A 12,408-nucleotide genomic window follows, 5' to 3' on the forward strand; every position below is an offset into this window, starting at 1 on the left:
CCCTCTCAGCTGCGTCTATCACAACATATGCAAGCGGCGCATGTGTTTGTGCGTGTGTGTGTGTGTCCACAGGTGTGAGATTTCCTCAGCTTAGTACTTCTGAGGACTCGATTCGCTTACAGACTTTGACGGACACGTGCTGTTCGAGCCTGCACGTCAACTCTGAGGAACAGAGGAGGAGGAGAGGAAGAGTACGAAGTCCCTGGTTAGTCTGTGGAGAAAACAGTGAGAAAAAAAATGGGCCGACCCATTTGACATACATTCAGCGTGGAATGAAATCTGTGCACAAACAGTCTGCATTCTTTCTACCAGTTAAGTTAAAGTACGCAGAAGGAAGGAAACCAGCATGATTATTAAACGATACGACATCCAGTAAATAGCAAATGTGAATAAAGAGTCGAAATGAATGAATAAAATGGCTGCGTGGTCCCGATAAAAACACCGGCATGTCGTTCTAAATATTCATTAAAGTGATTACTTGAGGCCTTTACCTGAACGGCAACAAGGTTGTGTAATTGGAACGTACCATCTTTATCTCAATCTGCAGGCAGGTGTTCCTTAGCAGACTATTTCGAGGGTTTGAGCGTCTGTTTGAAGAGTCTGAAATGTGATTAACCGATCCGGGGAGGCTCTCTGATCCTGGCCGGCGGCTAGGAGTTCGCAATATCAGACTTCTTTTTTGTGTTTTTACTTGTTTGCGCGCGGACAATGTCATATCCTGCACTTTCACTGAAACCCATCAGGCCTGAATAGCGAAACATAATGTATTTATCTTGCTCTTTTCCTCATGTCGTCAACGGATGCTCGACTGAGGTGGAAGTGCAGTGCATCCAAAACAGGCGCTTTTGGACAGAACAGTTCTAAGAAAGCAGTTCTTAGAACTCTCCAGCTGAAATTTAATTCCAGGAACTCCCCTCCCCCGGGGGAACCTTTTTATTTTGCATTGGCACAGGCAGTAAGGCAGCTCGGTAGAGAACGGTGTGACACAAGCGATTGCGACGTGTACCTTCGTGCATCGCGAAGAGGAGGACAACAACGTGGACATCGCGGAGAGCCAAATTGCCACAGCATTCATATTCTGCATCGTGGGACTAATAACCAGAGGCTGTCAACTAGATTTCGGGGTTTTTATTTTCTCCCCACACTATATCACTGTGTGAAAACTGCTGCTGCCAGCTAACTCGGTACTTATTTCCCGCTCTGTTGTAGCAGGACAGAAAAGCTTAGACTTCTTCGTTGGTCCATTTCTTGCAGGTTCCTTCCATTTTCTTTCAAGTCGAAAGAAGACAGCTGACCAGTGACCACAATACTTTTTTATAAAAATGGCGCACTGTAAGAAGTATCTATAAATGGGAAGGCTTCTACCAATCACCAAGCACCGAGGTCATATGAGTTCCATTTTAACCATAAACAGACCCTGCCAAAGAGTAGGAGTTAAAGGGCCTGAGGTCCACTGTCGTTTGGTTCCTATGCTGCCCGGATGCACAAAGAAACGTCCTCGTTCCTGGAAAGGTTCTAGGAATTGCAAAATGTTCCCACAGTGCAAAAGGAGCTAATATATATGTATCAGATGTAATCCGCTGACAAAGAGGAGCGCCTGTCACCTTGAGATGTTTCAGGGTGACCAGCAGCAGAAGGGGGTATTCTGAGTTTACTTCAACGTCCTGAGCTGGGATGAAGACAAAACTGAGCTAGAATACTTTTTCTTTTTTCACCAGACAGCAGTGGATGAGGGCCAATGGCACTTCACTTTCTGTTGTGGCTTAGCACCAAATATCTTTATGGGAATAAAAAAAAATTAAAGACCTTTTTAAACAATCTCTCGCTTTGGAGGTGGTCAACCGCCCACCCCCCTGAGTTTAAAACCAAATGACAAGAATGTAAAATGTCGCGTTTCATCCGAAAAAGAAAGCGTGACGAAATAAAATTCTCATAAACTGTAGCCCAAAGATTCCAAAAACGATGCTGATGGGTTTTTCTAAGTTTGCATAGCTGGTTTTAGCTGCCTTAAAACAGGAGAAAACTAAAGCATGTCATCTTTGCATAAGGGGAATTGAGTATGATTATTCTTCATATATCAGTCTAGGTTCTACCAAACTGAGAGCCTTGGACCGTCTGTGGCGGCGTGATTTCACTCACATTCCCAACCACACACATTTCCACAGTAATGCTCATAAACTGAATCCGCATTTAAATCCAAATTTACGTTTGAAAGATAGAGCGCGCAGTATTGGAATTCTTGCTGATTACATTTGTAGTCTGAACAGTATTGACCGACCATGTCGGAGAAAGCTATGCATGGCGTGCAGGCAAATAGTCCTCCTTGAAATTTTAAACCACGTCTTGAATTAAAATCTTGACAACTAAGCTTTTCTGACTTTCGGGGTGCAAGTCAGATGCTAATGAAGAGAGACACGAGGAAAGACTAGCGTGTGAAACATAGCCACTGGCAGGAAGAGTTCTCTTTGCAAATAAACCACGCTAAATGGGGATTAGGAAATTGCTAATTATTTCATTTAGGAAAAAATATAAATAAAAATCACATCCCCTTGTGTTAAAGGTCTCTCTGGATATTGAGATTTCTGAGTCGTGATGGCCATTGGATCAAACATTAGCCATTGGGATCTGTCTGTCAGTGTTCATCATCCCCCTCCATAAGAATTAATGACTTCGGGTCTCCCTTATTCCCGTCTAATTAGCATCTACAGTATGTTTATACTAACAGGAAGTGCCTTGGAGGAGACTGTCCTCATCGAAAAGTCAGCGGCACTGCACTCAAACTCACATCTTTACATTGCATATGGCAGTTCTCACTCACGGGCAAAGGCGAAAGCAGGACGCCTTTCCAGAATCCTCTAGCGAGGGGGTTGAAGCCCAACTTTGTTTGATTGTCAAAGCCTCAATGATTAGCATCCTTGCTAAACTGACCAGAAAATGGACTCCTGTCTTGCCCTGGCGAGCCACCAACTCTCACGGTATTTGTAGTTTTACAAGGCGCAAGTTGGATTGTACCGTAGATTGGGGTGTCAAAATATATTAGATGCGTAATTATATTCATATTATTTTACAAGGGAAATGTCTCTGTATCCACGGAAAGGAGCGTTTAACAACATAGTCAACCCAAAGCATTATAATTCAGCTCAAACTAATGAAATTATAAAACCACAAAGAAAATTCTAGTGCATGGTGATGTTGTCCGGACAGAACCGAACAAAGCAGGGCTGAAAACAGGGGAACGTAAACATAGGACGAAATGTCAATATGTTCCAGTCCACTTCCAGTCCAGTAATGCAACGGTGTACTTAAAAGCGTATAGGCTCGGCTCTGTTCCGTAACCATCATCTATTTATGGAAATACGCCTCGATTAGCATCATGCACCACCGTATGCAGTGTGCCAGAAACCCGCGACATTTAAACAATGGAGACGAATGTGTGTGAGCTACAAGTAAACTTTAAGGGTCATTTAAACGACTTGTGATATTTTGGCCTTATGCAACTTCTAAGTATCTGTATCGTGCTCTGGGATTTGATCCAGGCTGAGGAAGTGAAGCGAACTGCTAACAAATCATCCGTTAGCTGGCAGGCATCTTTTTTTTTTTTTTTTGTCAATAAAATGGACCTTATCGGCCTTGTAGGGGCTCCGCAGATCAGGACGGGACTGGTATGGCCGCGAAATACGAATGGCGCCGTCAGCTAAGGAGATCGCTACGCTGCCACATCCTTTTGCTGCAGAGTATCACACTGGTAGAAGGGTTAAACGGTTATTGTTACTTTGATTTAGAAGATTTAAATCACTGAATTTCAATCAATAACCTGGCCCCAGCATGCATGTGCATAAGTAAACTTACTTACATGCACTAGTGCTTGTGTGTGTGTGTGTGTGTAAACACACTGAGTAGAAATATGCGACTGGCACAAAGGGGTCTTGCTCCTCATTACTGCCAAAAACATCAGTCCTCTAATGAGGATGTGGACACTGGAACAAGGCAATTTCGGACTTACTGACTGTATGTCACACACTTACATACACATACATATGCGCGCACACACACACACACATGCACACATACACGCGCGCACACACACACACACACACACAGCTGCCCTTCACACCATGAGCCTGCAGGGTGTGACAGGCAGGCACGCCAAAAGAGGATTTGTGGTGAAAAGCTTTTGGGAGGAGGGCAAGAGGGAAAACGAGATAGGAGGAGTGGAGAAGAGGGGATTACATGGTGAATATTTCAATACTAAAACATACCAATTGGCTAGGGCTCCCTCTCTGGTTTGGACAGACAGCAAAACACACACACACACACACACACACACACACACACACACACATACACACACACACACAAAGGCATTGGCAAGGGCATATCTTCTATAGCTAGCTTAGCACTGATGAGACGGCGAGTGGGGGTGCAGGGTAAACCACCGGGACCCCTGGGGATCTGAGTGACAAGATGATTGCCGGCTACCCTGCTGCGACAGAGGGAGGGTAAAACTAACCCGGCCTTTGCTATTATTGAAATTCCATGTTATCTCTTAAAAAAAAAAAAAAAAAAAAAAAAAAGAACTAAAAATCTGAAGACAGCAACATAAAGTACAGTCAGATGTTGCAGACTGGAGATCTGGCTAGTGCTAAAGATGAGTGCCGGCCTCTTGCAGGGGATTTAATATTATTGTAAAAAAAAAAAAAAAAAACAACTAATAAAAGCATAGAAGCCACTTAGACAAGGCGTTAAGCTGAAGCCTCACAGCAAACAGAGGAAAAACAAAAAGCAATAAACCTTGTAAGCATATATATATATATATATATATATATATATATATATATATATATATATATATATATATATATATGTATAAAAATGAGCAAAACTTTTTATACACACACACACACACACACATATATATATAAATAAATGAGCAAAACTTTTTTCCCCCAACGAGGAAACAGGAGTTACAGTTCTTTGAGAGAACAGTCTGCTCGCCGGAGGAGGAGGCGGCGACGCCCGGTCCACGCTGGCAGAGAGGTGCCATGTTGCCGGGTTGGAGGTCGACGAAGGGAAGCCGGGGGAGCTAAAGGACAGCGTGGCCGGCTGTTGGCACGACGGCGGCCACATGCTGCTCGGGTCGGCAGGGGGATGAGGTTAGGGTGTGGGAGGAGGAGGAGCAGAAAGGCAGGCAAGTTTTATTTCCGAACCGAAAAAAGAACAAAAATAAAAACCAGGACAGCTGACTTTTTTGTGGATATTTGTGTCCATTATTCTATTTATGTCTTTGTCTGTGTGTGCTTGTGTGTGTGTGTCTGTTTCCAAGGGCTTGATTGGGGAGGGGCATTACACGAGGTCCAGGGGGCAGTCAGATTGTCCCAGTTACAGAGACGCGCTGGAAGCACTGGGTTTAATGTAGACACAATGGTTACACTCTTTGTGTGTTTGTGTGTGTGTGTGTGTGTGCGTACAGCAGTCTAGACCAGGGGATCAAATGTAATCTCCCTCCACTGATACAGCTGATGAGCTGAGGTCACACAAACACACACACACACACACACACACACACACACTGCTGTCACCGTTCACATTACCACCGCATGTCACTCCTCAAAAACCTCCCACTTCTCATTCGGCCTGTTCAGTGGTTTGTATTTTGCAAAAATATCATTTTTAAAGAAAAGAAAACATACTGTAGTAGAGGCAGTTTTTCCTTTTTCTAGACTGGACTGTGACCACTAATGAATGGCCGGCCCAGTCGAGTACAGCTGCAGTCAGACACACACATGCACTCTGGTGCAACATTATACATTCTGCAATACTGCACAATACTTCATCGGAATACTTCATCATACTGGCCAGTATGAAAACTTTATAAGTCAATATTTGCGAACAGTTGCGTACATACTGTGTATTTTCCACACTGCAGATTGCAATATGTCACGTTGTGTTGTTGCATATCGCACACAATCCAAGATCCGATGTGGGCCGAGCACACTTAAGCGCACGGTTTCACTGATTTTTTCTGCCGTCTAAGACTTAAAAGCTGTCCGATGCTATTGGGTGCTTTGGAATATCGAAGAATACGTAAAAGATATGCGACGGAGACCCGTTGATCACGACGTGTATTATGACATACGACATATGCGTGCAAAAAGTATTAATACAAAACATTTCTACATGAGCGGTTGTGACAAAACATGCGATTGCTAACCAGTATTGCTAGTAGCAAAGATAGCCTTGAGAGAGCAGTCTGTTAAAGCAGGCTGCTGTTGGCGGACATTGGGAAAGAGAAAAATCCTGAAACCAAACCCCAACTGTCAACTAACTGCTTAAAATCTGTGCAAGTGGGGCAGAACATGCCTCCCCACCCCTCAGTGGAGACTGACCGATTTTTAAGCGAAGAAGATACGATCCAATGAGTCGATTGTGTGAATATTAAAACGATTATAACCCGAGGGGCGGACAAACGTGTCAATACGTCTTTGAGTGAAAGTGCAGAGGGAGAAGTGTGATTGTATCTCCGGATCCCGGGGTAACAGATGTTGCCCGGGTTTCACGATAATGTCTTGTCCTCGACGGCCTATCTTTAATGACAATGGTCGGCGGGTGGATCAATATCGGTCTCCAGACAAGATCAAACTGTTTGTAAACAGAGCCATGTTGCAGGGAATTAAATATTAAGCTCCTGCGTCACTCTTACCACTCCTCCGCCTCTGACGCCCCCAACCCCCTCCACCACCATCATCACAAGGCCGTGACAGAAAAAGCTCCTCCACCTACTCGGTGAAAGAAAACAAACTCCGACGCGATCCGGGACGCGGATTAAACGTCCCGTTGGCAGAAAATAACTGCTAACTGTTCAAGAAAACTACAAGTGTGCAGATTTTGATTTGATAAGAAGACGAACAAGATGAGAAGAGGAAGAGACACTTTTCCATTTAAGTTAAAACCACTTCCGGCCCCGCTCGACGTCTCCCGGCTCCACAAAGTCGCCAGCCTCCCGTTTTCCCATCAAATAATCCAATGTCCTCCCGAAACCCGCCGCGGGAAATTATTGACAAGTCGAAAACTATGGAGAGGAAAGCCAGAGTTCCCAAAGTTGACACTCAAGAGAATTTCATCAGCGAAAACACGCGTGGCCACATGAAGCCATTTTACAGCCGTTATCATTCTGTCCCGTGGATAAGGTCACAGATCAGCTTTCAAACACCGGGCCAGAATTAGACCCCGGGTACAACTGATACTGTACTGCTCAGCCTGTACTGTACCCTTCACACACACACACACACACACACACAATGTCACTCTCATGGCATGCACACACACTTACTGTGTGAGAGAGAGAGACACACATTCCTGTCTTTATCTTATTCAGACACAAAACTCTCAAAGAGCTGTTTTCCATCACATCACCTGATATCTCTCCCTCCTCTCTCTCTTTCTCTCTCTCTCTCTCTCTCTCTGCGGTGATTTCACAGCCCATCCGACACTTCAGTCCTGCTCGGGCTATGATATCATCTCATCTACCAGTTTGTAGGCTGATATTACCCCAGCTTCCGGGATAGTGAGCACCCCACACACACACACCGCCACCCTTAAGGAATACACACAAACGATTGCACTGATGCACGTTGACGAGCATTTCTATCTGAAATGTATATTTGGAAGGGGGGGGTCCACTCACCTGCACCTGCATGAAGGAGCCCCGGTAGAAGCAGCAGGCTGCGGCGGACAGGGCGCTCCAGAGGCTGCACCTCTCCGTCATGGTGGGCGCACACACGCACACACACATACACACACACGCACACCTTCCTCCAAGTGCGCTCTTCCTTCTTCCGCACCTTTTTCTGTCACTCCGGGAGAGGATGGGAGGAGGGGGGGTGTCCGAACTGAAACCCCCCCCGCCCCGCAAGCCTGTCCCAACCCTGTCTGGCTAAAAAGCCCCCCAAAAAGAACAGGCGTCCGATGCAAACACAAAAACTAACCTCCGCGCACAGCGCACCCCCAAACCCCCCCCCCCTCCCACCACCGGGGGTGGCGAGAGGACGAAGCGGCGGGCGATCGGGCGCTCCGGTCAGGGTGCAGAGCCGGGCAGAGAGCCGCTGACAGCCGCTGGAGGAGCGGGCAGATGGAGCATCCCGGCCCGCCTCCGTCCCGCGCCGGCGCCGCTCCGCCGCTGCACTGCCGCTCGGAGCCGAGAGGGATTACCTCATTGCTCGCCGATGAAAGGAGCGTGGGTGGGGGGGAGGGCGGGCCGGAGGGACGGAGGGAGGGGCGGGGGCGCACCGGCAGCAGAGAGCAAGAGAGAAGCGCCGGAGAATTGCAGGCAGACCCCACCCACCTGACGACCCCCTCCACCAACACACAACCGCCTTGGTGCTGCTGAGACAATGCTGACACGAGGTGGAGGGAGTGTGTGTGTGTGTGTGTGAGGGGGGTGGGGGGTGGAGTTGGCAGGAAGGGGTGGCAGCAAAAATGATTAAAAAAAATGATGAAAATACATGAGGAAGAGGAGGACTGATGCAGGCGCCCCCTGGTACCCAACCTTCTTTTGAATGAAAGAATTAAAAAAAATGAAATGATAAAAAAAAAAAAAAAAAGCAAGGTTACCCCTACCACTAACCTAACACACGTGCACGCGCGCACACACACACACACTGAAGATATATGAGGAAGAAGAGTGATGCAGGCAACCTTTGGTACATAACCTTCTTCAAATAGAAGAACCAAAAATAAGTACCCCACCAACACACAGAAACACACAGAAACACACACACACACACACAATAAAGATATATGAGGAAGAGGAGTGATGTACACGCTCTTTGGTACCCAGCCTTCTTTAAACAAAAGAAACCAAAAAAAAGAAACCAAAAAGTAGGGTCTCCCCAACCACACACACACACACACACACACACACACACACACACACACACACACACACACACACACACACACACACACAATGAACATTTATTGAATAGGACGCGCTGTAATATGAGGGAGAGGAGGAGTGATGCAGGTGCTCCCTGGTACCCAGCCTTCTTTAAACGTAAGAACCAAAAAAAAAGTAGGATCCCCCTAAACCACCCATTCATACAAACACACAGACACACAGACACACACACACACACACAAGCATGCGCAGCCTCAGAGCATCCTTTAGCTGTTACAGTGAAATAATGACTGCAGCTCGACAGCTCATTATAAGATGAAACACGCAGGCAGGTGTTTCAAGGATAACACCATGTGATTTTCAACGGCCCATTTCACACACACATGCTCACACACACACACACACATACATACACACACACTGCACATGCCAGCAGAGGCAAGATCCCAGAAGGGGTGTTGGGCTCTCACTCCGATCCTACTCTCGCTTTCTCTCTCTCTCTTCCGAGGTCCTGAGTGAGTGACATCATTGAGGACGCTTCGCCATGGCAACACTGCAAGAGCCTTGACAGCATCCAAAATTGTGACTTTGCATTTAGCTCCATCTGCACTGCTGCAGAGACACGTAATGAGAGATGTTGGTGGGGTAAGGAGTGGAGTGTGTGTTACCCTGGATAATAAGAAGAGAGGAAAACAAGAAGAGGCGAAAAAAACATCTATTTTTTTCCTCTTAATCTCCATTTCTTCTTATTTTTGACTCCGAGATCATCCACGCGCCACTCGAACGCGGCCTCGGTGTCGGATGGTGTCGGTTAATCTGCCTCTTGAATCCACGCCGGAGGGTCACGGGAGGGAAAGAGAAAAGCGGGCCGATAAGAGCCTACAAGACGCAGGACGGGGTCAGCAGTCACAGCATCTCCTCCTAATGTAATCTCAGGCTCTCCTGCGCCGGATTAGACAGATTACACAGCGGGGAAACAAATAATCTCATTAAAAGAGGTTCTGTGCTGTTCTTCTCCCAATCCGGGGTAATACCAGCGTAGAACAAAACATCAGCGTATATATCATGTAACATCTGGCAAGCACTCAGACTGTGGATATTTGGGGGCGGGGGGATGTTTTTCATTTGAGATCCAAACTGCCTTGATGGAATAATTCGAGCAAAGATAATAATAATAATTAAAAAAAGTCATTATTTACTTGCTTTCTGAAGCCCACAAGTGGCGAAGCCACATCCACATGTCAGGTTCAACCTAGACAAGGGGAGTGGGCTGTGACCTACATTCAGATAGATAGATAGATCAATAGATAGATAGAACAGTAGTAGCACTACTGCTACTACTACTATCTATCCATCTATCTATTTTTCTGCTCTGCTTTTTCTTGCTCACTTCAAATCCTTTGGTGTGACAGGGTGTAGTACTCGGACAAAACCCCTCGGGAAAGCATCCGCCTCCGGCATCCTTTATCACTGGAGCTTGAATTTCCACCGCTTGGATCTGTCATTTGAATGCATCAGGACCTACGGCTAAAATCTGGTTTATAACAACTGTGTTACATCAACACTTTGGGTTACAGTGTGAGTGAGCTGGCCATGTGAACTCACCATGTATCTTGCACCTCCTCAAAAATGTCACCAAATTTCACATCAACGCAGACCCTTCACGGCCCCGAACAGAGGCGCCTGGGCTGATGCGTGACATCGGATATCCTCTCATGTGTTACTACGCTGTGATGCCCTTCTTTGGCCGAAAAAAAGCACCGCTCACTTGCGGCAGTTTGTGGTAAGTACACGAAACACTAAGTTATTGATAGTTAAGTCAAAGTGCTGACCAGTGGCCTGACATGATACAGTACGGCAGAAATACACAGGCCTTCCCTGGATACGGCAAAGGGCTAATGTTTGGCCTAAGCCTGATTCACAAGTAACAGCAAGTGAACGCATCTGCACTCGCTCCCTCGTGTAAAGTCAGAGCAAGTAGAGGGGTTTTTGGTGGCGACATAGCCGCCGCATCTTATCGATTTTTCACGAAGCTGGCGGGTGATCACCTCAACGGGGGAAAACGGTGTTTGTTTGCGCAGAGAATACGTGCAGGGTGCAAAAACCCAACGGTGTGTTTCGTGGCAAAACTAAAACACAATCTAAACTTTTGTCTTTTCCAAAGCAGGGAGTGGATGACAAGGAAGGTAAATAGCAACTTGGCATATCAGGAATCAGTGCACCCTGGCTTCACGGGAGCTTTTAGTGGGCCCTTAAAAGCAATGCGCATCACGGTACATTCAAGTAGTAGAAGATTGGGGAGTTCCCGGTTTAAAAGTTCAAAGAAAAAAAAACAGGAAAAGGTACTCTTTAAAACGGTCGGCGTTGCTGGCAGAAAGCTTGTCGACTCACGTTGCGTAAACGGCATAAAACACTGTTATTAAGGCCATTAGCCGCAAATGTTAGCTGCCATTACTTAATTACGGGTTTGTCAAGGTTTTCTCCAAAAATTAAGACAATTGCTTCAATTGTTCAATGATTTTTAGCTCAAATCCAGAAAACTATGTTACCACGGTGGTGTTCTCAGACAACAGACCCCCTATCCCCATGCGTACGTGTTCGGGGTTTGTGGATGTCATATAACAGACTCTTCTTTCTCAGCATAAGACAGAGGAAAATGGCTTTCTGGACTCATTTACATTTTTTTTCCTCCAATGACATAATTGCAATTCCACGGTCTGGTCACCATTAAATGTGCATCGGCTGCAAGCGCCGCTTATATATCTGCCTCCACGACCGAGAGCAAAACCCTCTCGCGCTGAATTCTAATCCCGATCTCATGACAAAACATGTTCGTCCACCCCTCGCCTGACCCCCACCCTCCCCCTCCGCCCCGGCCTGAGAACAGTCTTATTATCTCGCTCCTTTCCACGCCACTCCTTGGCCTTCCCTCTAACCCCCCCCACCCTCCGACCACAATCTCTACATCTCCGCCTTTCTCGGAGGCAGAATTCAGTTAAATATTAATTAGTGAAGCCCATCCCGCTGGCTGATAGGTAGCACAATGGAGAATCTCAGCATGTGCCTGCAAGCATCTCACTAATGAAAGGCGTGCTAGTGTGTGTGTGTGTGTGTGTGTGTGTGTGCGTGCGCGTACTGTATGTCCATGTGACCGAGACGCACACAGAGGAGAATGAGGAGACAAGACAGGAGGGAGAGCCTGTGTCTGTTGGTGTGTGTGTAGGGAATAGAGAAGAACAAAACATGCGCGTGCACGTGTGCAAGATGAAAAGAAACACAGCGAGGGCAGATCGAGATTACATGCGCACACATTTATCGTTAGTGTGTATGTGCGGACGTGAGAGCATGCCTAAAAACAAAGAGTGGGCTCCTCTGGGGGTGATGAGGGTAAAGCTAATGATGTGTGTGTGTGTGTGTGTGTCTCTTGCCATCAGTGCACCTTATTCACAGAATGATAATCTGTACCAAACCCCCAGCTATCTGTTTTAAAGCTCATTTGAAGCCTCCACCCC

General features: G+C 46.5%; 1 protein-coding gene across 2 annotated transcripts in view; it reads right to left on the bottom strand.

Moving 5' to 3' along the window:
• Positions 1 to 7,985, bottom strand: part of sh2d3ca (SH2 domain containing 3Ca) — a 33,806-nt gene extending 25,821 nt beyond the window's left edge. For both annotated transcript variants that reach the window (XM_086152425.1, XM_086152424.1), the window contains exon 1: positions 7,685 to 7,985. In XM_086152425.1, coding sequence (XP_086008551.1) covers positions 7,685 to 7,792 — 108 coding nt within the window. In that variant the 5' untranslated portion in view covers positions 7,793 to 7,985. The remainder of the gene's footprint in view (positions 1 to 7,684) is intronic.
• Between the last annotated feature and the right edge of the window lie 4,423 nt (positions 7,986 to 12,408).

Source organism: Fistularia commersonii, chromosome 9 (assembly GCF_037954325.1).
Source record: "Fistularia commersonii isolate RoL2024-O1a breed Wild chromosome 9, RoL_Fcom_v1.0, whole genome shotgun sequence".
In the NCBI taxonomy this organism is placed as follows: domain Eukaryota; kingdom Metazoa; phylum Chordata; class Actinopteri; order Syngnathiformes; family Fistulariidae; genus Fistularia; species Fistularia commersonii.